This window comes from Scardinius erythrophthalmus, assembly GCF_964197995.2.
Source record: "Scardinius erythrophthalmus genome assembly, chromosome: 19".
Classification (NCBI taxonomy): Eukaryota; Metazoa; Chordata; class Actinopteri; order Cypriniformes; family Leuciscidae; genus Scardinius; species Scardinius erythrophthalmus.
The window spans coordinates 11,728,658-11,754,243 of record NC_138239.1 but is presented as its reverse complement, the minus strand read 5'-3'; the positions used below and the strand labels follow the sequence as shown (position 1 = coordinate 11,754,243).

At 37.0% G+C, this 25,586-nt stretch overlaps 4 protein-coding genes across 4 annotated transcripts in view; 1 reads left to right on the top strand and 3 right to left on the bottom strand.

Moving 5' to 3' along the window:
- Positions 1-2,703: 2,703 nt before the first annotated feature.
- xkr5b (XK related 5b) lies at positions 2,704-8,689 on the bottom strand. The gene is made up of 7 exons (XM_081394456.1): positions 8,475-8,689; positions 7,939-8,128; positions 6,465-6,637; positions 4,977-5,189; positions 4,628-4,797; positions 3,964-4,075; positions 2,704-3,472 (listed from the first exon to the last, which is right to left on the bottom strand). The coding sequence occupies exons 1-7, from the start codon at positions 8,563-8,565 to the stop codon at positions 2,724-2,726; spliced, it is 1,698 nt and encodes a 565-aa protein (XP_081250582.1). The 5' UTR covers positions 8,566-8,689; the 3' UTR covers positions 2,704-2,723.
- Positions 8,690-10,012: 1,323 nt separating this feature from the next.
- ctsba (cathepsin Ba) lies at positions 10,013-14,263 on the top strand. The gene is made up of 10 exons (XM_081347303.1): positions 10,013-10,159; positions 11,479-11,602; positions 11,761-11,846; positions 12,056-12,170; positions 12,264-12,379; positions 12,803-12,888; positions 12,969-13,115; positions 13,357-13,473; positions 13,555-13,683; positions 13,791-14,263. The coding sequence occupies exons 2-10, from the start codon at positions 11,480-11,482 to the stop codon at positions 13,862-13,864; spliced, it is 993 nt and encodes a 330-aa protein (XP_081203429.1). The 5' UTR covers positions 10,013-10,159; position 11,479; the 3' UTR covers positions 13,865-14,263.
- Positions 14,264-14,619: 356 nt separating this feature from the next.
- On the bottom strand, positions 14,620-17,765 carry cgref1 (cell growth regulator with EF-hand domain 1). The gene is made up of 6 exons (XM_081394241.1): positions 17,520-17,765; positions 17,107-17,218; positions 16,800-16,868; positions 16,302-16,375; positions 15,549-15,673; positions 14,620-15,471 (listed from the first exon to the last, which is right to left on the bottom strand). Exons 1-6 carry the CDS (start codon positions 17,548-17,550, stop codon positions 15,091-15,093), a joined length of 792 nt encoding a protein of 263 aa, XP_081250367.1. The 5' UTR covers positions 17,551-17,765; the 3' UTR covers positions 14,620-15,090.
- A 5,029-nt stretch (positions 17,766-22,794) lies between these two features.
- Positions 22,795-25,586, bottom strand: part of kcnk2a (potassium channel, subfamily K, member 2a) — a 33,382-nt gene continuing 30,590 nt past the window's right edge. The window contains exon 7 of the mRNA XM_081394067.1: positions 22,795-25,030. Within this exon, the coding sequence (XP_081250193.1) occupies positions 24,707-25,030 (324 nt within the window). The 3' untranslated portion in view covers positions 22,795-24,706. The remainder of the gene's footprint in view (positions 25,031-25,586) is intronic.

Genomic DNA, 25,586 nt, shown 5'->3' with positions numbered 1-25,586 from the left:
TAAAGCGATTTGTTCATGCCAATACTTCTGTAACCACACTATGAATGTCTCTTTGCACAAACTTTTACTGAATGTATCAGTGCCCTCTGTTGTCTGATGAGAACAGGTGTTATGACAGAATCCAATATACAGTTGAAAGATTTTTATTCCAATATTAGGCCATGTAAATGTGTAGACGGACAAAAAGAACGAAGAAAGAGTAGGCACCTAAATAACCTTTTATAATATTAACTGTTTAGATGACTGAACAAAGAAACAATATGGAAATCTATGAAGTAGCATTTAATGGTATCATAATTTATACTAGTACAAATGAAAACAAGATAGGAAGTTCTGAAAAGCAAAAGGCAAATGTGTAGTTGTTTTAAAAGGTAGGCCTGTACCTAACTTTTGGCCCTCTAGCGGTTAAAATAACATTTTAATGACATTTTGCGGAAGAACATTGTTTTGGCCTATGGTTCTTGCTCTGTGACTGTGCGGATGAATATGGTTATCCTACTGTTCACAAAACATTCACTAGCCTACTTGGCTTAAGATGGAAACGATCTGTATAGCTATACCTATTAATAGACATGATAACTTACCTTGAAAATAAAATTCCAGCCACAGCCATGATACAACCATAATAAAATGACCCCTCACAATAGATAATGCTTGAACTCTGTTAGAGAGCTAAATGGCAATACATCTGTTCAATAACATACCTTACCTGTTGAGTAACAAAAACGCCATCTTTGTCATCATTGCCTTTAGAACATTTCAAATCCCTCAGTTAATTCTCGCAAGCCAAAAAATCTTTTTTTAATTACTACTGTCCCTCAGATTGCGTTATCTATTTGCCAGAAGACTCTCCTGTGTTCTGCGTTTAATTTAAACGGGTGATTCCCGGAAGTTCGAGATTTAGCGTGTTCCATGTCAGAGACAATTTATATAAGAGACATGCCACTTCCTCAATCCTCAATAGAACTATATAAGGAAAACCCGTAACAGCAAAGATGGCGGTTGTATAAACATGTCCCGCCCCTCCCGCTGGAAAGCCAATCATCTGCTTTTAACAGTCAAGCCGCGAAACATTTAAACCTATCGTCTGGTTCCACTGACGCATGCGCACAGGTGAGGTTTTGCGGCAGCGGAGACGATTTGGGGACAGCGAGTTGTTGTGTGTGCAAGATCAGTGACAGAGCGCATATTTAACTGAAAGAACCAAGGACAAGCAGAGAGGGAGAGCCCCGGCCGCGCGCGCGCACTCTTTCTCTCTTTCCGAAGCCAGGCGAAAGTGTAAACAAAACTTCACCGTCTCCGCACGCATATTAATCAAAACAAAACGACATGATGGTAAAAGGTCGGAAGACCAAAGTTTCATGTTGGAGCATTCGGAGATTTTTTTCCCCTGAATTACCGCTGGGTGTGAATTGTGCTAAAATACGTTGCCTTATCTTCTCAGAAATGCGTTCCGCACATTCAGCTGACATAAAATTACTCTCTAAATAAACGAAAAAACCTATCCAATGATGTAATGTTTTCTGTGTTGACACTAACCTTGTGGGATGTCCATGTCCTAACTGGGATAATCACACAACCGCATGACACGTCCAATTCGCGAACTAATGATTCATTTGAACCGATTCATTTTAATGAATAGTTAAAACAACTGATCTATAGGCTACAATACATTGTTATTACTGATAAAGTGCAAACCTGCTTGTATTTAAATAAAGGAGAACAATATTGACATTGAATATACACAACACCGGCATTCTGGATAGAGACGTAAATGAAGTTGGTGTTGTGAACCCTTGCGCATGCGTAGTAAAAGTATAACCTGTGGGGGAAAAGGCGTTTTAAACCTTATTTTGGGGCAAAGTCATCAAACTTTTTCAGCGATTTTTATCGTATTTTACTGCTGTTTCTATACATGCAGTTTTTATGTCCCAGTGACCAGTGAAAGTGCAGTTCTGACTCTCTGGCCATTCATTTAGATAGGAGCCTGGTCTTGTTAGTCCGAAATAGCTGCCCGGAGGCGTTGCCAAAATGGCGGCCGAGTGGCACGACTTGCCTAAAAGGACTTTGTCCATGTCAAGCTTTTTCTCGCTCGTTGTGAACCTATGCCACTCCCACACCATACACGCAAGAAGTTTCCCGCGAAAACCATCCCGTCAGGTCAAATAATTAAACATTTATATTAAATGCCTTACCATACAATCAGGCTGAGACAAAACATGTTTTGAAAGAAGGATTGATAATGTACTGACTCATTATTTAAATGTTAATCTTGAACAAAACAAAAAAGTTACATATAGAGTACCTTTAACCAATTTTATAAATACTTATTTTGACACTGAACTATAAAATTATATCTTTTTATCTCTACAGATTTACCAAAAAAACAACAATCTATATTATACCTGATAATATATAGATATAGAAATGAGACAAAATATAATATATATATGAAATATAAAATTAGATGGTAAAAAAAACATAGAAATGTATCATACATTATGGTACAACAGACAAAAAAGAGCAGCAAGTAAAATTTGTCCATGTAACTTAATAGTAATAAATGTAAACTGATTTTAATTCACTAAGCTTATAACTAATGGTAACAAACTGAAGATAAAGATAATCTGCAGCTAGTGGTTAATATGTGCTAATAATAAACAGATGTTTACTATCTTTATCCCAAATAATTCACATATTTTTATGGTATGCCAGTTTTAATATTAAAACTGTACCTGTCTTCGAGCCCCTGCTAATCGAGGACTTGTACTGTGCATTGTTTTGAGGTCTTGCATTGGAGTTGAGGTATAACATGGGTTCCTGTTCAACAGCTGTTTAGCAGTCAATATCAGTTCAGCTCCATTCATAATGGGACTGATCACAGCCATATACTCTTTGTCTAAGGTAGAATCGCTGACACTATAGGAGGAGTGGGGTTCCGCACTAAAGTAAACAGTACTACTGCAGTCTGCGGGACAGGTGTTATACATCGCACCCTTCTCTGGAGACTGCTGTCCGACTTCAGCACCAGAAAATCCCTCTCTGTTTTCAACCGGACAGCTTTCAGATCGTTCACCTGCTTCCACTGATGGCTGGTTACAAGGGTTCCCTTCAGCATCTGTGTCGGGTGCATCATCATTCCCCAGGAAGAATGAAAGCCCTCTGTCTCCATACAGGCAGTTGATCTTGTCTGTGTTTCCAGTTTTGAGAGCCAGGTGTATTAACATACAATGATGGTGCCAACCGCCCTCTAGAGGCTGAACAGAACAGCCTCCTGCATCCTTCACAGGAGCAAAATCGGTCACTGAGAAAGTGCCATGATTGTGTGTGGACGATTCAACTGTTGTGTCTTTGCAGTGTCCATCCGTTGTTCGGTCAATAGTTGTCAAGCTCATTTGGAGTCTCAGACTCTGGAGGATCTCAGTGGATTTTGGATGAAGAAATCGGTAGTAAAGAACCACAAAAATGACACCTAGAAAAATAGAGACCAGAGAACTTTATAATTTGCAACATGTTACATTACACTATGTGAGCTTTTTATGTTTTTATAAGAAAAAGTGATTTCTAGGAATGCAAAATACACTAAAGAAAGTGGCAAAAGTAAAAAAGAAGCATAATATGACCCCTTTACCAGTATCTGGATATTTAATTTTACATGCTCATTTCCCCTATTTTTCTATCCAGATCACCTTGCTGTCATCTAACGGCAATCTTTAAAAACATTAATAATTTAATAACAATGTTAAATATAATCTTTAGTAAATCTTTTTTCATACTTTACATTATATGGTTCTGATGCCTCAATTCACTTGGGGCATTTTAAACAACTGATTGTTATTTTTTATTTAATTAGACAAAATAGTATAACATTTGAATAATGGCCATTTAAAGGTTACTGGCCATAATATGAAAATAATTATCAATATCAGGATTTTTTAATATCAGTGAATCCATAATGTTTACCGATAAAGAAGCTGCATAAGACAGCCACAGGAATACTCATGCTGTCCCATGAAGGCCCTCTGAGCGAGTCTGACGCCAGAAGCAGAAGGAACGTGTTCTCCAGCAACATTAACTGTAAAATCAATCAATAAACAATAAAAAACCAAACAAAGATGTTAACAAAGCTATTATTCTTGAGAGACAAACAGTCCAGACAGTTTTTCAAATATTTTGCACAATGTTACAATATTCTGCTGATTTCCCCATTCACATTTATTACTGACAGAGAAGCAGTGTTTTTTTGTTACTAAAATTAAAACTATTCAAAATGTATTAATTAAAAATGATTTTTTATTTTTATTTTTAATATCCTTTTTTTATAAAATTTTTTCAATTGAACAAAAATATGAATGAAATGAAATAAATTATTATATATTAGATGAAAAACCTAATCAAAAGTTCTAAAATGACAAACTAAAACTAAAAAATAAAATGAATTAAAGCTAAATAGAAATAAAAATGTGCCAAATTTTTTTTTTTACAAAAGCACATAAAATTACTAAAATTAAAATCCAAACTGAATATATTACGATAAAATCTAATTCAAATTATATTTACTAAATATTATACGACTAATGCAGTAAAGTGTAAGTGTAAAATAACACTGCTGTGCAGAGAAACCTACCAAATAGAAGCCAGTCATGCGGTACCGCGAGGGACCGTCTTTAACGTTAAAAAACAGGAAAATGTGCAGTGCGCCTAAGATGAAGTTGAAGAGACGCCAGGAACTCCGGTTAATGCAGATGTCTGTCTGCTGGGACACTTGCCAGAATGTCATAATGAGCCAGTGGAAACCTGAGCAGACAATCACAAAGCAGCCATTTATTAACAAATCATCCGTTTCCAGGTAAGAGTTGAGCAATGACAAATTACCTTAAAGCCCTCAAGACTGTCACGCAAACTAACTGTGAAGACTTTTATGTGTAAAACAATGTGTTTGTCTTTTATGTGTGTTGACACAAGGCTTGACTCACCCACGACTCCAGAGAACCACCAGTGAAACGTGCTGCAGAAGAACATGAGGCTGGCCACCCTGGCACCCAACATGCCCCCTCTCCATACGAGCTGGCACAGCATTGCAGCAGGAGTCATGTGCAGGTGACCAGGACGAAGCAGAAAGCATGAACGGCTGAACAGGACCAGAAACCAGGACACATTCAGTAGGCTCAGCCCAACACATAAGACCACTGTAGAAAGAAATTCAGGGAATAAACAGTTTATGTTCACACTTGGCAGGTTTGATTCGATTAAAACGAACTCTGGTGCGATTGCTCTGTTAGTGCGGATTTGAATAACTGTGCATGTGATGCGGTGATACTGTGGTGATGCGCATGTCAGGTGGGTAAATATCCCTCTCCACTTCAAGTGAAGTATCGATTAGTCCCGTATTCCCAAATATGACGATGATATGCGCCATCTACAGGTGTTTCCCTGAACAGCCACACAGCTCATATTTTTCAGATTATTTATTTTTGATAATTATTATTTTATTTTAGTTCGTTTTTTCAGTAACTGTTGTTAGTTTAGTTTTATTTTTTCATTTATTTGAATTCTTTTATTTTATTTCAGGTTACGAAAATGTTTTTTTGATCAAGCGTTTTAGTCTTTGTTTCAGTTTTCGTTTACAAAAATAACCAAGGTTCGATTGAAATATGAATGCAACACGGACCAGACACCTAACGAACCAAAAAAAAGGATGAGAAGATGCGACCCTAAAAGGACAGAAAGCTCAAGGATACCTGCACTGTAAAAAATTATTGTTGGTTTAGCTTAGAAAAAAAAGAAACCTGGTTGCCATAAAGTTTTAAGTTCATTGAAATTAAAAAATTGAGTTAATACAATGAAGGGGATTGGTTTAATCAACAGAAACTCAAAATATGTTACCTGAACCACATAAATTATCTAAGCTGATTTGACAAATGAAAAAATGTTGTGATAACAAATAATTTTTTACATGTTCTTCTCGACATGCGCTATGTTATCATTACAGTTTGGTCCAGGCGTCAGAACCACGTCTACTTGCAGCAGGTTTTGTTTGTGTGCAATAGAGGAATTCCTGGCACTGTTTTGACTACACATATATACGCACATACAACAAGCACAGCACTGTTTTAGATGTTTGATATGTTCCATCTCAAATATGTGTAGTCATAGAAGATGTCCAATCAGGTTGTGACCTTATCCCTTTTGTTTCGTATCTTTAGGTTCTTTGTTAGAAATGACAGTGTGAATGCTAAGCGAACTAGGACTAAATGTATAATTTTCTTTTTTGGTAGTGTGCACAGCAAAAATGATTAATGCTGTGTCTCATTTCAAAGGCTGCGTCCTCCGGAGGTCACATTTGTTGGCTGCATACGTCATTGAGACTGCTTCATTTCAGTAAACTGATTTATTTCATTACTTCCACTGAAAACTGTTGATGTGAAGCTAGTTCTGTTCGTGCCAAAAGGGAAGTCACATACCTGGTGACAGAAAGCCGGGGTGAAGGGTGAATAAACTGTAGGTCTGCAGTAGACTTTGAGGCAGGCTGAGCGTCAGGGCCTCGATCAGACACAGAGCAGAAACATCAGCCTGCTGCATTAGTAATGCAACAAACTTCAGCTGCCCACCTTGAGACTTCATGCAGCGCCATAACCTGCAAATATAAAACATATACACACATCTTAGAAATCAACAGCAGCCTTTTGTGTAATAATATTATTGGGTGAATCCACCTGTCATGAACACGCAAAAGTCATATTTCACAAAATTAAAAGAAAGGAATAAGAAATTAAGGTAACACTTTATTTTACAGTGTCCTTGTTACATATGTTACATGCACTTACCATAGTAATAACAGTAAATTATGCATAATTACATGCAACTAACCCTCAACCAAACCCTAATCCTATAGTAAGGACATGTAGTTGCTTAATATTACTCAATACTTAAATATATAATTACACTGTAACAATGACACCTTAAAATAAAGTGTAACTGAAATTACATAACTGTACAATATTTTGAGATTATTATTACAGTTTATAATAACTGTTTTCTATTTTATTTAAAAATGGTAATCCTGTGATGATAAAGCTGAGTTTTCAGCATCATTACTCCAGTCTTCAATGATTCTTCAGAAATCATAACGATTTGATGCTAAAGAAATATTTGTTATCATTATCAATGTTGAAACCAGTTGTGCTGTTTAACATTTTTGTGGAAACCATGATACATTTTTTTCCAAGATTCTTTGATGAATAGGTCAAAAAAGTTCTATTTATGCTTACATAACTTAAAATATCATTGTATTAATGTAATATAGTACAAACATACTGTATTACGGTGAGGAAAAGCAAAGTTAATTTAAAAAAAAATCTAAACTAAACAATTTGAGGATGTGGGGGGAAATAAAAGCCTAAACTAAATCTGTTCATCATATAAAGCGATCGAGTCTCTTCAGAAAATTTCGACCAAAAACCCCTCAATTCATATGGATTACTTTTTATGATCTCTTTATGAACTTTTTGAATAGTCAAGGTGGTAGTTGTGTGGACTGTCAATGGAGGGACAGAAATCCCTCAGATTTCATCAAAAATATCGTCATTTGTGTTCCAAAGATGAACAAGAGTCTTACAGGTTTGAAACGACATGAGTGTGAGTAATTAATGACAGAATAATTTTTTTTGGGTGAATTATCGCTTTTAAGTGTCACAAAGCATATTGTCACAATGCAAAAAAAATAAAATATATATATATATATTTTTTTTTTTATGGTCCTAAAAATAGGCTTCATTTTATTTATGCAAAGTACAACCTATACATTTTTTTTATGAATTCACCAGATTATAGAGTATATTATACAGTTTTGTACAGTAATTTACTACAGTTTTCCACCTTACTCTTTATAATTGAATTACTGCAGTTGAATGAATCTAAACGATATAGTGTTTTGACCTGTGATAGATGCCCAGATGAAGGCAGTGCACAAGGATGAGTGAGGGCTTGGATCTTTCTTCCTCATCAGTGATGTACCACCTCAGACTGAGCAGCTGCACAGCAGTGACAGAAGGCAAGCACAGACCCAGTGTTAACCAGGCCAGCAGCTCTTCTCCCATCCAGAGGTAGTGTGTGAAGCACAGTACAACTGATGACAGAAACGACAAAAAAAGTCAAAAAAACAGAGTCCATTTTGATGTTGATTTGTTGGAGCCCTCTTTCTCCTCTTCTCGGGCTCTGTCTCTGATATGAAGCAGCTGTGTGACAGAACACGCCCCCTGCTCGCCATTCATGAAAAAGGCGCCCAAATCATGCAGTGAGGAAACCATAGCAGCATTGTAGAAATAATGTGCAGAAAAAAAACTGAACTCATAATAAAACAAGTCCGAACTGGCAGAACCCACATCCACATGCCGAAGCAGCTGCCAAATATGTTTAGTATACACAGATAGCGGTTTGGGAAGGAATGATTCAACATATAGAAAATAACTTACGTGCCGCTTTCTCCAATAAAACAATGACTCCTGAAAAAGAGTAGAGACATACGTGACTCCATGTGACTGCACTTCCCTTTCGATTCTGCATCGTTGCACTACTGTCTTTTTTCAAAGTTTGTGGTATTCCGTTATTTAAGGACTCTTCTGCGCTGAATGGGGTGCGCTTTGTGTGATTCTTGTGTGAGTCGAGTCTTTCTGGTCAGTTTTTGGAGGCTGCCGCTCAATGTGACGTCACCCACCGAACAAATATGAAATAGTTCAAAAACCATAGACATAATAAATGTTCAAAACAGCTTCGTTCATGTAATTAACACAAAATACTACTTGATACACTAAATTGTAAAACACAACTGGAAAAATATCAGACATAAAAAAACTCTTTCATGACAAATAATCTAATTCTCAAAAAGGTTTCATTAATATTTAGACACATGCAGGCCTATTTATGGTAGCTTATATTCACCATAAAATAAAAAGTAATTGTGACTATCTCACAATTATGACTTTTTTTCTTGCAATTGAGAGTTCACATTAATTCAGAATTGTGTAATATAGCAATTGCGTGTTATAAAGTCGTGAGTTAAAGTCAGAATTGTGTGATTTAAACTTGCAATTGCAAGTTATAAAGTCAGTTTATTTCTCACAGTTTATATCTCACAATTCTGACTTTAACTCGCACTTTATAACACGCAATTGCTATATTACATATAGTGTTATAAACTTGCAATTGCAAGTTATAAAGTCAGTTTATTTCTCACAGTTTATATCTCACAATTCTGAGAAAAGAAGTCAGAATTGCAAGATATAAACTCGCAATTGCGAGAAACCTTCAGAATTGCGAGAAAAAAGGCAGAATAGCGAGAATCTACACAATTCTGATGTTTTTTCTCGCAATTGTGAATTTATATCTCGTAATTCTGACTTTTTTTTTCTCCGAATTGTGAGATGTTTACAAACTCGCAATTGCAAGTTATGTCCAATTCTGGGGAATTTTCTTTTCTTCTCTTTTTTTTTTCTCAGTATTGCGAGTTTATCTCACAATTCTGACTTTATAACTTGCAAATGCAAGTTTATATCACGCAACTCTGAGATAAAAAGTCAGAATTGCAAGATGTATACTCATAATTGCGAGAAAAAAAAGTCAGAATTGTGAGACAAAAAGTCGCAATTACCTTTTTTATTTTTTATCCTGTGTCGGAAACAAGCTTCCATGTATGACTTTAAAATAATGAGAGAAAGACAATTATTATTAGATCAAAGTGGCACGAATTTATGACAGAAAATTTTGAAATTATGATATCAAAGTCATATTTGTGACATTATGAGATTTGTCAAAATTATGACAGAAAAAAAATCGAACCTGTTAGGACTTTTATGATATAAATATGACTTTTTATATCATAATTTACCAAGCATGATTTTCTTCTTATGTGGTGGAAATTGGTTTCCATACTATTCATCACATTTACATATGAAACTAACAAACAGTACTGTGATGTAAACTGATTTGATCACGTCAGAGTCAGCAGACCCACGAGCACATGACTTATCATCACGTGATCTGTCGTTGCTTTATAAAGCCATCGGCGTGTTCTTCGCTTATTGTTTATTTCCGCCCAGTGGAAGTTTTGGGGAGCGAGACACACTTTCTAACAGCACAACTGTCAGCAGACAATCGACAGGTAAGACTGCTATATTGCTCAAATCTGAATTTAAATCACGAGACTGTCGATCATTTTTCTTTAATTTGAATACCAAAGAGATATTCAAAAAGGTCATGGTGATATCAGCGTTTGATAACTTCGAATCGAAAATTATTGTTCAAAACAACATTTATCAAGGAATGACTTCATCTTTATCCGTGCAACGGCGCTTCCTGCTATCAAATGTAAGCTCAAAAGCTTACAGGCTTCTTCATTTGACCTTAAAATATGGACTAACTGTTGGTTTATGTAAACAAGGCCTGCAGTTACAAACGAAAGTATGAGGAATAGAAACCAGAGCTCGTCTTTAAACGCATGGGAATGCTTCTGTAGCTCAAGTTGACATTACACTACCAGTTTACTTACAGATACACTATAATGTTTCAAGCACGAACAGTTTCAGGCAGTCAATGGTCTTGCACTTATCTTAAATGGCAACCCCCAAATGCAGCGAACAATATTTCATATTTGCATTCTTCACTACATTGTTGGCTTCTGACGGTGTTCGTATCTCTCGTTTTTGACTAACGTTACTAGTAATCGTCCAGGTTACCCCGGGTTTGGGGTCGAAGTAGGTTGGGTTTCCATTAATCAGCAAGTTGTTCCTGTAAATTGCGCTGACTCACGCACACTTGATGTCATGCATCATATGCCTATTAGAGGAAGTGCAACCCAACATTAGGATATTTGTCATCACTTTTCGCTAAGACTCTTATTGCATCTACAGATTTTTCAAAATTGCGTCTTAATAATTTGGTGATGTTTTAAAATAAAATTAGTTCCTTAACTATTGCTAAACCACTGAGGTGGATGCCCCTTTTATAAATAAGATTCCTAAAACCTAAACCTCATACCTGAGTAGCCTAGTTGATCAAGGCTTGTTTGTCTTGTTCCATAACCGTTAAGTACATCTTAAATGTCTAGAGCTTTCACTTTTGCATGACTGCAGCCTAAAGATGATACTACTGTAGGCAGTCAGTGAGCCGTTTCACCTGAAGATTGAAGTGACCTTGATGTGCCACATGACTCTCTTTGGTGTTTCAGACTATGTCCTGGTTTCACAGACAGGGCTTAGATTAAGCCAGAATAAGGCCTTGGCTCAATTAGGACGTTTAAGTAGCTTTTATAAGAGTGCCTTAGAAAAAAAAAAACATTACTGGTGTACATCTTGAGACAAAACAATGGCATTGACATATATTAAGATATATCAGTATATATCAAACATGCATTTTAGTCTTGGTCTAGGCTTAAACCTTGTCTGATTTCAAGTGGGATTGATTGAGTTTTCTTGTTTTCAGAATGTGGCGACTGGCTTTCCTGTGTGTGCTCTCGGCCCTTTCAGTTAGCTGGGCTCGACCTCGCCTCGCTCCCCTGTCCCATGAGATGGTCAATTTCATCAATAAAGCAAACACTACTTGGACGGTAAGATGGTGCTCTACTCTGATGCTGTAAATTGCATTCTAGCGAGGATGACTGAGCTGGTATTGAGAAACCATTTGTAATGCTGTTTTCTTATTTGCTTCTTGATTGCTCTTCTTAATTTAAAATTGAATGCAAGAGTCTGGTGTTCTCCCCTGTAGGCTGGACACAACTTCCGGGATGTTGACTACAGCTATGCGAAGAGGTTGTGTGGGACTTTTCTGAAAGGACCCAAACTCCCTGTCATGTGAGTGCAATTGAATGTGGTGTGAGGAAAAATGATTGGGGAGTTTCATAAAGGAAGTGCAACTTGTTATCTTGGCAGTCATGTTGTACATATGACTACTTTGTCATGTGATTTTTGTGCTTTACGTAGGTTTCATCATACCTATTTTTTTTTTTCAGTTCTGCCTTTTAGGTCTAGTATATAACAGAGTTTGCTTTGTTTTTAACCAGGGCACAGTATGCGGGTAAACTCAGGCTCCCCACTAACTTTGACGCCAGAGTGCAGTGGCCCAACTGCCCCACTCTTAAAGAGATCCGAGACCAGGGTTCTTGTGGTTCATGCTGGGTGAGGTCTTCTCTCTGGTGCACACAGTATGAGTTTGAATTGCAATTTGTGTTCGTTTCATGTTTTTACTCATGGTTCCATTGTTTTACACAGGCATTTGGGGCTGCTGAAGCCATTTCTGACAGAGTATGTATCCATAGCAATGCCAAAGTGAGTGTGGAGATCTCTTCTCAGGACCTGCTTACATGCTGTGACAGCTGTGGCATGGGGTAAGTTAGAGTGGGCTAGTGCCAATCTATTTGACAAGAACAAGACTTAACAAACCATTTGTTTGATTTCATCCTGCAGTGACTGAGATCGGTTTAGTTGATACCATTTCTTGAATAAAGTCTGGAATGCACTGCATGTTTTAAATTTCTCAAAACATGTTTTGGCATCATATGCTTACTGACTTTGCTAATGGTTACAGAGGAAAAGCTGGGTATCATACACTAAATTACACACTGCCAGACTTTCTGGTTACAAAAACTCATGACAAAAGAATTTGTTCTAAAATTGGATTAATTTGTCCAGACAGCAAATTGGGGCAAACCGTCTTTCAGAGGTTGTAGTGTATTCCAGCCTTGATGTTTGCGTTTTGTGCTGTTTTTAGATAAAACACTGATTTAGCATCTTGTATAATTTGATCTCAGATGTAATGGTGGATACCCCTCTGCTGCTTGGGACTACTGGAGCACAGAGGGTCTGGTCACCGGTGGACTCTATAACTCCCATGTTGGTTAGTATCTACCTTTTTTTTTTTTGGTGAGCATTTTAAGCGTTGAGCTTCAACTGTGTATTAACAAGAGTTATTTTTAGGCTGTCGTCCATACACCATTGAACCCTGTGAGCATCATGTGAATGGCAGTCGCCCTCCTTGTACCGGAGAGGGTGGTGACACTCCTAACTGCGAGATGTCCTGTGAACCTGGCTACAGCCCTTCTTACAAAGAGGACAAACACTTTGGTAAGAACTCAGGGAAACAAATTGGTTTAGGTCACATTTCAACCTCATTATTATAGACGTTCATATTCACTTAAGTAAATTTTGAATTAAGGGGGCCATCTTGAGGCCCCCTTGGAGGTTTGTTGAGCCGCTCTAGTGGGCCTCTGCCTCCTGGTTAAATGGGATGGTTTAGTTGGGATGTTTTGAATGCTGCAAGATGTGAATTCATGAATTGAGCTGTTCTTGTTTTTTGTCATTCTAGGAAAGACGTCCTATAGTGTCCCAGCTAATCAGAATGCCATTATGCAAGAACTCTTTAAGAACGGCCCAGTTGAGGCAGCCTTCACGGTGTATGAGGACTTCCTGCTGTATAAATCTGGTTGGTTTCAGTCTATTCATGTGTCTGTCTAGAGTACTAATGCAGCATGGGACAGTTAAAATTACTTTTTCTTTTAAATAGGTGTATATCAGCACATGACTGGATCTGCAGTAGGTGGTCATGCTATTAAGATCCTGGGCTGGGGAGAGGAGAAAAGTGTCCCCTACTGGCTTGCTGCTAACTCCTGGAACACTGACTGGGGTGATAATGGTGAGGGTCATTTATTAAACTTTATTGTCTGCAGTTTGTAACCCAGCTGATTTTACACTACGTGCAGGCATTTGCTTCATTTGCACTTTCTTTTGTCGCCACTTCAGGATTTTTCAAGATTCTCCGAGGCGAGGACCACTGTGGCATTGAATCTGAAATTGTTGCTGGAATCCCAATGTAACCACAAAATGGCAAGAGCTGACATGAGCACACCGTTCAGAACGTAGACATTAAATGTCTTCAACTTAAGCTGGCTGCCATCTTCCATGGCCATGGTACAATAAGCATTGTTAATCAATGATTGAGCTTTATTAAGAGTCTTTTTAGACGGGGACCCCCAATCGATTATGTTCTGGTGTTTATTTCGAATTGGGGAGTGACTTTTTATGCACCACAAAATGTGTAGTCCAGGTAATTGGAGTCAGTTTTAGACCACTGTCTATAAAGTTTTAGCACATCTTGATGCCTCAGCCACATTTTCAGAATGTTTGACTTTTAAGTTGCTTTTTAGGTTGAATGATTTTTACTTGATTGTGTTTTAATGCATTTTGTCTAAAGTGTAATAAATATTAAAACCAAACTGTTTGTCATGACTGCTTTTCAGTTGTAATTGCAACATCTTTGTCCTTAAATGGTTTTCTTTCCACCTAGGTAGAAAGTGTAAAAAGTATCGGACACAAATTTTGGTTTCTCACATTGTATAGAAATTCTCAATGCTGAGGCTTGATAGTTCTGAGAAATCTCTACTGGAAATTGGGCATGAGTGAAGCCTTTGTCTCTCTGGAAGTGCAATACAGCACTTCACTGTGTAACTTAAGCTTAATTTTTATTTTTTTTTAATTTAAGTGGTAAAGCACTGTTAAATTGTTCACTTAAACAATCTATTCTGGTCCATCCAAATCCTCTTTTGCACTGAGGCAGAAAAATGAAAGCAGCTCAATTTTGAACTGTTTAATTCAAAGGTACTTAACCTCCCAAAAAAGTGCAGTATAGAAATATGCCAAGAGTTGGGCACAAACCCTAATAATAATGGTTATTAGATCTTGGCTGTGACTAGATTTTTTTTTTTTGCATCAAATTTTCAGTAAATTAAAGGTTTACCTTCTGAGTTTGCATAGTTTAAACGGCACAAAAAAAGATGAACCGATGGTTGTGTCTGAATTCCACAAAATTGGAAATTTCTGTACAGTTTAGTGGTTTCACAAACCATACAATGATGCAAATATCATTAACATGTTTTTAGACTTTCAAAACTTTTAGTATCCAGCAATAAATGATGTGTCAGTCACAGTACTGTATATGCAGCAGGTGAGGGGTTTGAATGAATGAATGGCTGATTTGTATCTGTTTGAGAGGTGTCTTTAAAAGAAAATCAGTCAAATGTTGCACTTCATGCTTAATTTGGCATTACATCTCTGGTTGCTCCTGATGGACTGGCATGTTCTTCTGCTCCTGATGATCATCTTGCGGCTCCTGCTCTTCTAAAGGCAGCATTTCAGGTATCTGGTTATGATCTACAGGCTTCTCTTCCTGTGTGTGTTCTTCTTTAGCTGGGTCTTGGGTCTCATTGTCATGTTCAGACTCTTGGTTGACTTCTGCATCTCCATCCTCTGATTTCGTATGTGTTTGCTCTTGTTTTAAGGCCTCGTCAGCTGGTGGATCAGGGAGAACAATATTGTTTTCTTGATGATGGTCAATCGTTGATGATGATAACAGCTCTGAAGGAGCCAGGAGTCCATCCTGGTTCAGATCCTGAGCTTGTAGCAGGTAATCCACCAAAGATACAACCTAAAATGTAAATGAGTTTAAGTCGTAAAAGAACTCGAGAGATTACTTTCAATGTTATGACAAAACTTAACACTCACAGAATCTGTTGACTTTGGCATAACTTCATGATAAGTCAGGAAATCTGTCAGAAGTTGCATCAGTTCAAGGCCATCCATCTGCCCACTTCTATCATAGTCATACATGGAGAAAAGGAAGAACACTTCTGCGACAAGAGAACAAATCATTAATAAGCTTGTTAAAACCTAAGAGATATACACACATGCACACAATTATTATTTATTTTCTATATACATTTATACGTTTCACAGCAAGGCATATACAGTAGTCAACATTTGAAGTGGATCAAAAAAGTGAATTAAAGTTGTCCTAAGACAAGAACGGGGATTGTTCGAAATTCATGTATAACTTTGATGAAAGGTTTTGGTCCACTTCAAATGTTGACTACTATACTATACTATACTATATATATATATATATATATATATATATATATATATATATATATATATATATATATATATATATATATATATATATATATATATAAAGAGAGAGAGTGCTTTGTGCCTGTTATGTATAAATGAATGCCATTACATACATAGATCATCTGCTACGCTTCTAGGAAAATAAATGTACTGTACATAAGTATTTTTAATGAAACTGTAACTGTTTAAGATCACAGTCCTTGAAATGTGTTGACATTCAACATCAGGAATCTGGAACTAGGGAGTGGAATTAGCTTAATAGAAAATAGAAAATCTATGCAAAAGCACAAAGGAGTGAAATAAAAGCAGTTCTTTGAGAGATCATGTTCAAAATGAACTATTAACCTTGTTCCCTGGTGTTCAGCTCTGGACTGCTCTGTCCTTCCTTTAGGCTGCTCTTGATGTAGCTTTGCAGGAGCCTGTCATAAAGAATCAAAGATCATTGCCCACTTTAGTTCTGCCTTATATGATTACAGTATTTATATAGGGAAATGAGCATGGGTCTGAATCCATTCAGTATTTTTCCATGTTGAGACATTAAAATTTACACTTTAAAAATAAATATGGGCATAATTGTGCTAAAAATGCACTGTATAGAAAACTGCATAGCTTTTCTCTAAAATATGTTACGACATTTTTTAAATAAACAGGAAAGCACAATAAAGAATTTTGTTTTTTATCACTTTTTTTATAGCTATTGCTTGTTCAGCATGTGTCAGCTGTGGATATCTCAGCATTATCTCTGATGTGAAAATGGACTCTGAACCTTGGGGCAACTGTGCTACCTTGTTTGATCAGGTAGGTTTACAGACTGTAAAGTTAGATGTATTCAAAAGAGATAACCTGCGGTTTTCTTCGCTGGACCCAAAAGGATTAGCCAGGTCTGGTGCAATGATGCCGTCGCTAGAAAAACTGAACAAAGCATAAACATCAGAAGAAAAATGGGCCATGTTTATTATTTATTTCCAATGTCAAGAAAAAATATGTACAAATGTTTCACACCATCTTAATGCCAAGATTCTGAACCTTGACATGTTTTACAATTGGATAATCTATCCTAATCAAAATTATGTGGGTGAGTTTGGGGGAATTCTGTATAGTACAGTCATAATACAGAACAGTACACAAGCATGGCGTTACTGCGGCCTACCTGCGTGTTTTCTGGGCTTGTGGAGCACACAGACTCAGTGAAGGGAGGATGAGCAAGAACAGAAGTCGTGTTGTGGTCATATTAACTGCTCCACTGGATCGCTTTGGCACACCTGTCACCACAATCAGTCCAGACGGTCAAAGAAACGACCCATGAATCATTAAAGAAAGCAAAAACGCCCTTTACAGGAATCGTTCGTTCAAGAATGATACAGCAATTTAAACAGTAACGTTACTGTTTGAATCAAACACGGATATGAAGAATATGACTGTTGACCCAACATCTTACACTGCAACAATGAAGTCTGTTCTTCTCTTGCCTTTCTATTTTATTTTATGCACTGTACTAAATGCTAGTATAATAAATAAATGACTAGCGATGCTAGAAGTGAAATGCGACTGTAACGTTAGTACCTTTCGCAGCGGCTGTTAGCGGTCGCTCCATGATGAAACCCACCCGGCAGAATCTGAGGAGAGCAGCACAGCCCCGTGTGTTTGCACCAGTGACGGGCTACACGTGGATTCCGTGGACGTGTCGTGTCCCGGATAAAATCAGCTCCTCCTCGAGCTCTCCACGTTCCGCCAATCCGCCTTCCTCCGGCATCCATCGTCGCCACGTAGAGTCGCTGACACTGCATTCACAACGTGCAATTCCTCCGCATGCACCACCTCTTATGTGCAGTATCTTATCCGTTACTGGGAAGATCCTATTAGCAAATATCCCGTGTATACTATAGGTAAGGGCTATTTCTTATCGTAGCTTTTCGAGAATATAAACACAGTACATCAGCAGAATGAGTCTGATTTATTTCTTGCGTTTAAAAGTGTGTATTGAGCAAATGTTTCTTACAGTTCTGCTGCAGACATGGCCATGCCCATTACTGTTTTTTAAAAAAATCAATGTTTGTTTGTTTTTCCGTATATCGCACAACACATATTCACACCGGTATGTGCAGTAGATGCATTACAGTTCGGTCAGACAACACGTCATGGTCCTTCAGTGACATTAATTCAAGTTTTGCACAATTTGGCCACAAGATGGTACGCAACTACAATGGTACAGTGAAACTCACTCACCGTCACAATGCATAACAATAATGGGTATTATTGTTAGAGAGGGATACAAAAAATATAGTGGTAGGTTTACTGTAAATGAGACACAGAAATGTTTCACACAGTTTGGCCACACGATGGCGTTCCTACCGTTTTTAATGCTGCGACAAAGTGGCCTACTACAATGAAAGCCAGTTTTCCCTTTGTTGAAAGTTTAGTTTTTCGCGTTGGTTATTTCCCCCCCTAAACTCTATCTATCTATCTATCTATCTATCTATCTATCTATCTATCTATCTATCTATCTATCTATCTATCTATCTATCTATCTATCTATCTATCTATCTATCTATCTATCTATCTATCTATCTATCTATCTATCTATCTATCTATCTATCTATCTATCTATCTATCTACATCTACTTCCTTGTCTTTGAGCAAACTAGCCTAAGTTTGAAAGAGAAATCAAACCTGCTGCAGGTTATGGATTTTCTTTCTTTATCAGTTGAACTGGGAGAGCCATGATGTGTCTGAGCCAGCAAAACACAGCAGTGGTTTCCTTCAAAGGATCACCTTGGCTTGTAGACACACACACACACACACACACACACACACACACACACACATACACACACACACACACACACCAATCATAAAAGTCCTCTTAGAGTTAGTTAATTCATCGATTCACTTGTTGTTGATCAACTCAAAGTGCATAAACCTAGTTTATAGAAAAAAAAATCAATACCTGCCTTCCCCGCAGTCAGTCATACTGCAAGGTAAATCTAATGTTCATTGAATATTTCTTCTCATTGTATATCATCTGCCTAGTTCATCATTGATCTCTGTAGAGGACAGGGGTCCTTAGGAGTGTGTGCTCTTTCTTAAACACATGATGTAAGTCTTTACATCTCTATCATAGCCTATCTGCTCCATTTTCAGAATAAACATTAGATACGGTTGTTTTTCACAGGTTTGAAAAGATAGTTAGTTACATTCATGATTATATAAAGCTTTCCTCTTATCCATATATGTAAATCTCACAAGTGTGTTTTGTGTGGACGGGTTTCCATTTCATAACAGCTGTGCCTGTTTCATGCATTTCTTTCGGTACCATCTGTTCTTTCCCACTGCCAGATCAGCCAAAACGCTATTGTGTCTTCACAAACATTACAAACAGTTTTATGCTAATCCTGCTAATCCAGTGCTTTAGCAACCAAGCTTTCCCTTATAGTTATATTCTATTTGTTTATTAACCAACGGCTGTTGTTAGTAGGTCGTAGGGGCATCAGGTCAAAGGTCAATGCCGACATTGCTGATGTAGTGTCTAGTAAATGTATTTATGCTACACAGCGGCATATCTAGAATACATTTTGTCATCAGCTGCACTTTATATAAACAGTAATTTATGTTTGCAAAAATTTAAAGGATAATCTCATAGTTGAGATTAACCATGAACACTTGATTTTTTGTAAAGCCTAATACAGCAAAGTAATGTGACAAACAATGACAAAATAAACACAGTTGCAAGGAATGACATGGAAAACATGAGTCTATTTTACACCAAGAGCCTTCCAAAAATTATGAAAGTGTTACTTTAATATACTGTTATATAATGCTATTTTTATTTAAACCAGTAAACCTTAGCACTTGAGGTCAAATAAAAGAGCTTACCCACTGTAACCAACTTAAGTCAGTGTCTAACTGACTTTTTAGTTTATTTTGGGCAGTTTTGCTTACTTGAAGTTATAGGAGGTTAGACGTGTTGTTTGAAGACGAACCATGGGGTGCAAAAGCTTACAGCAAGATTACAAGCAATTGAAACAGTCCTCAACATGTGCTTAAGTCATATTTAATTAAAAGCATTTCATCTTTATGCAATATGCTAGTTGATGATACTGAATCAGGCTATAAATAAAATTATTATCTATTCAATATAATACTAAATTAATGACCACAATAAGATATGCAGTTATGTTTCTAAAAGCCTGCTTAGAGAGGAGCACTAATGCACTTCTTGTTTCAAAAAGGAAATTAGTGCCAGTGATAAGTAGAGCATGATAAAGATGATGAGTATATTCTCACTGTTCTGACGGGTGTGAACAGCCCTTCTGGATCCGTACACTATGCATGAGCTGCTCTTTTCTAAGCAGCATCAGTGGGTTGAGCCGCACAAACAGAACCCGGTCAGAAAGTGCTGCCGGACCGGGACAGACGGGTTTCTCCCAGTCATGTCACCGTGTAATCGATGTTAACTGGGTTACAGTCAGGATCTTTTACAAAATGTAGTCATCCTGCTGAATAGGCACACCGTTTTAAAAAACACATTGATTGCAGATTAAAGTGCTATGTTTAACAACAGTATAATCAATAATCGGGAAGTTTATTACCGAGGCGGCTACTATTTTTAGTCACATTGATGAATGATTCGATTATTAGAGATTATAGCTTAGACTTTCTCAGTCAACCGGTCTCAATTGAAAGACTGCTTGTGTAAATTTAACCAGCTAAGATTTTACTGGTTAACATGATACTCAACCAGCACCTAACCAACACTAACCTAGCAATTCATGCTTATCCAAACAGTTATTTCATCTTATTTAAAAAAGTCTATATATATATATATATAAAAGAAAAAGAAAAAAAAGAAAAAGTATTAAATAAAACTTTTTTATCAATAATAATTTATTTATATATATATATATTACAATATATTAACACACTAAATTAATATAACAAAATATGAATATTTTATAATAATAACAACAATGAAATCATAAAGTATTTAAAGGGAAAAAAGATCTATTTGCAGGTCTATTGTCACAATGGCTCTCCTCATGAAGCCAGTGTGTGAATGTTTTGCTTTCTCACCAGACATCACCTTTGGGAAAGTGAGCTGTGTGTGTGAGTAAGTGTGTCGCTTGGCTGTCACTCAGACTGTGGATTAACTGACAGCGGAGGTTTGCTGCATCATGGGAAGCTACTGTACAGGCTGTCTGCCTCAGTGGGCATCAGCTCCCTTGAGAACCAAACGTTTAATGAACAGATCGACTAGTGGGAACTGCCGGAACTCAGCATTCTCTGGGCTCTCATTAAGGGAACCGCTCACTATAGAGGGAAAAGTAATATTGGATTTTGTGTGTCTGTGTGTGTTTTATCGATCAAAACTGTATGTGTAAAGGGTTTCTGAATCTTAATAGCTTACAATATTGCTGAAGTCAGATGATATGCGACTATTAATAACGTTTGTCAAGTCTGACATCAGATTGAAAATATCAGGGAAATATCAAATTAAAAACTAGCAGTTTTTTGAAAGACCTGGACACTAGAGAAGTCCTCGGTGGCGTCCCACTGATCCTGCATAGAAATATCCACACTTTAAACTCAAGAGGCTTTTTCCAGTGTGCAGTGTGCTGGGAAAATCAAACATGTAAAATCTTGCATCTTATTACAATACTGTAAATAAAAGTTCTCCCAACCTCATGACATGACCCAAGACTGCTCTTTTTTTGTCAGCAAATTCACCATGGTAACAGTTAAAAATAGAGCAGTACAATAGAAGCAGAACAGACCAGTTAACAAAAGGTAGAAGGTACAAAGAACAACGTTGTGTAAGAAGCCAGCAATTAAAATTTACGATGTAGTATGCTAACTTCCAGATCCAAAAAAGGAATGTAAATCACAATGAGTCTCCACTGGCCAATCAGAGATGTATCAATTGAAATAAAATAAAATACTTTATAAATAATATAAAATATTGGGGGTGAAGACGTTATGAACAGATATGATTTTACTAGCCTTATGTAAGTGTGCATTTTAAAAAATAAAAAAATTCCTATGGGAACAGCCAGTGTTTATTACATAATATATTATGACATTTAGGCTACTTCCCATGCTGAATTATAAATGAGAACAAACACATGTTCAGTTTGATATTTAGCAACAAATTTCTCTCAATCTTCAGTCTTCATCAAATATATTTTTCCCTGTGACACGATATGATATTGTTCAAATAAACCCAGAAGTAAAATTATGTGAGATAGATAGATAGATAGATAGATAGATAGATAGATAGATAGATAGATAGATAGATAGATAGATAGATAGATAGATAGATAGATAGATAGATAGATATATAGATAGATAGATAGATCAGTAAGCCTCAGTTGAGTTTGAGTTCACACAGGTTGTGTTTACAGATATAAAGTCTGGTGTTGTTTTTGTTCGGGATGTCCTCTGCCGATTGACCCTGATGAGACTAGCAGGAGGATTTAATGAGTGGAAATGTTCTTTCACACAGCGGCTCTTGTTTTCTTTGGATGCTCAGACATGCTTACATAACATCTGCTCATGCTTGAAGTGCACAGTCCTGATTGGCTCTTGATGACGGCAAGATTTACCGTCAGCTTCCGACTGTATCAGCGGCAGAGTTATGGGAGAAGACTGAGAGCCTATCAATCAGTGTATATGTGGCACATGTTTACGGTAGCATCGCCCTTTCCCACAAGGACTCGATCTAAGGGCCTAGTTTCCCACAAAGGCCTGATTAAAAGGTCTTCAATTCGGGAACAATAGAATTTTCTAAAAACAATATGGCAAGTTGCAATTCTATTAGACATAAAAAAAAACTCAATCTCCTGAAGAATAAGAATATCGGTTTGTTTATTCTGCTTATTTAAAAGCAAAGCACCGAGATGTAAAACTGTGTAGAAACACCACAATTAATGCTCATAAAAATGCTATTGAAAAAAAAAAATACAATGCTATTAGCATAAGAAAGATCCAAGCTTAACAACCATGACTTCTAGCAGTTTTCAGTTTAAATGTTGAAGACAGAGCAAAGGCAAGATAAACATACTGTTACTACAGTTATATGGCACTGTTCTTTTGACAATCATCTGACAAGTGTTAAAATCTAGGCAAGAAGATTGTGAAAAATATGTGTGATTTTCCAGTGTCTCAGTGTTCTTAAACCAGAAAATATCATCACACTGAAATGCATATTATCTTGTTTGAATAAACCTCATTTTCACATTGAAAAAGTGTAATGAATTGGATGTTTAGCTGGTGCTGAAAATATTTTCATTCATACCCATCACTGCTAACCTCACAATACACTATGAGGAAATGCCACAGGCTATTGTATGTTTCAGTTGATGCCAGTGTCAAAAAAAACCAAAACTTTTACAATAAAAACCTGATGAGTTTGCTTTTCTCTCAGTCAGTCTACTGTAGGTTGTCTTATGCTTTTCTATCATTATGGTACATTATCCACTCAGCATTGACACAAAGCCTACATGGATTTGACAGAACATTCATGGTCATGCTGTACATTTAGACCTCAAAACTGCACATTTTGGCGAATGAATGCGATCATTAAAAACATATGAAAAAATAGTTGCTTATGACAAAATAGATTAAAACTGAACAGTCTGAAAAGTCATAGCTTTTTTTCTAAAAACACATTTCTCTTTGGCCATTCCTCTGTTTACTGGTTTCCACAGTCGTTACATTTGGCTTTAAATTATACGAGTTTAAAGGAAAATGTCTCACCTAAAAAAACCAATCATTTAATCACCCTCATGCAGTTCCAGACTTTTGTGATAGAATCTTAAACTGATTTACTAAGATCCAACTCAAATGAATGATTTATTCATAAATCACACTATGATTTTCAGTGAATTTCCAACATTCTTTAAAATGTCCCCTTTTAAGTTACACTTAAAACCATACAGGTTGGGAACGACATGACGGTGAGTAAATGATAGAATTGTCATTTTTTGGTGAACTATCACTTTAAATCATGTGCAGGCTAAAGGAAAATATAATGCCATGTTACATTGCTAGAAATATATTAATACATTGCATTTCCACACAACTTCATTCAGCAGTCAACAAATGATTATTGATGTCCACTTAAAACCGGTTCTATCAGAAAATTTGTATTTGCTTACAGCATCATGCTATTGGTGCACATCACATCAAAAATTATACAATAAAACAATGTGAGATGCTTCGACCCTGACACTGTTTCATGTATTTTCGGTCACAATTGCTCTTAAACAGAATGTGAATGTAGATTTTTTAAAAATCAAGATATAAACAACTGGTGAGCCACCAATCACATCTGTCAGTATCATAAATGCTCAACCACTCTTGCCTGATATCCTGTAATAGTTTATTAACAAAATGCTTACACATGCTGGGTTTGCGATACGCATCAATAAAACAAATAAATTTGTCAGTGTTTGGACAAGATTGGTGGTTCATCATCTAAAATAATACATTTCAACTGTACGTACTATATCAGAGTAGCAGCTTCTGGGAAGTCTATAAGGCACAAATATGATTAATTGGAAAGTAAAAGCTGTTGTCCTGTTCTGCTCAAGAACACACAGTTCATCTTCATTCCACAGGATAATTTCACTGGCACAAGGCATAAAATCCCCTTCTCATTCCAGTACATTGAAAACTGTGATAAAAGCACATCCATATACATCCAGGAAAGATGTAGACACAAATGTATCTTCCTGTTCTTCATCATCAGTGTTTTAGCATTTGAGATGTTCAATGATGGAGATCTCGCCGTGATCGTGGCCGTCCGGGGTAAGACCGTTTAGGTACAGACTGCCATTTTTGGTCAGGGTCGGGAGACCTTCTTTCTCTAGTTCATCTGTGTAGTTCACGGACAGGGTCCTCCTGCATGGCATGTCCTGACCCGGATTTTGTCCCAGCTCCGACGACAGCTTGCGCTTGATATACGCCGCCCGCTGAAACTTGTCGTAAACTTCCACGCTCAGGCGGCGCCGCGTCTCTTTGAATTCCGCCGACACATTAGCCGTCCATTCTGCAGCGTGAGCGCGGAACTCTCCCACCTGGAACACAAGGAATTGTCACTGGGACCAAACGCAGTCAACTGTCATGTGTGTTTAGAAGCATTTAAGAGGTGTAAATCAGAACTTCGAAAATCTGTTTTCTGTGAAAATGTTTCAGCTCGAGGGAATGAGAGGCATGTGGGCTGACTCAGCCTCAGTGCAGCTGGGAGTGTTAAAGAAAGTAATTCGGGCCTGGTGCTATAAGACTGTACAACTCAACCACAGTGTGCATAGATTTTTAGGACCCCCTCATCCCAATCCATAGCTGTTATTGGGCTTATCATGTGATACTTAAAAACATTTGAGCAATTTATTCCAGACCGCAACAGTGTCGGGCCAGATCTGGTGTAACAATAGATTGGCATGTTGGTCAAACTATAATACAATTTTTACTATTTTTGTGATTACTCTTTCCAATATTGGTGTATTTACTGTAATGTATACCATGCATATTGTTGTAACAGAAACTAATACTTATATACAGAAAGGAAGCATCAGATTCAGCAAAAAAGACTGTAAGACTAAATTCTATGTCTTTCTATTCATCAAAGAATCC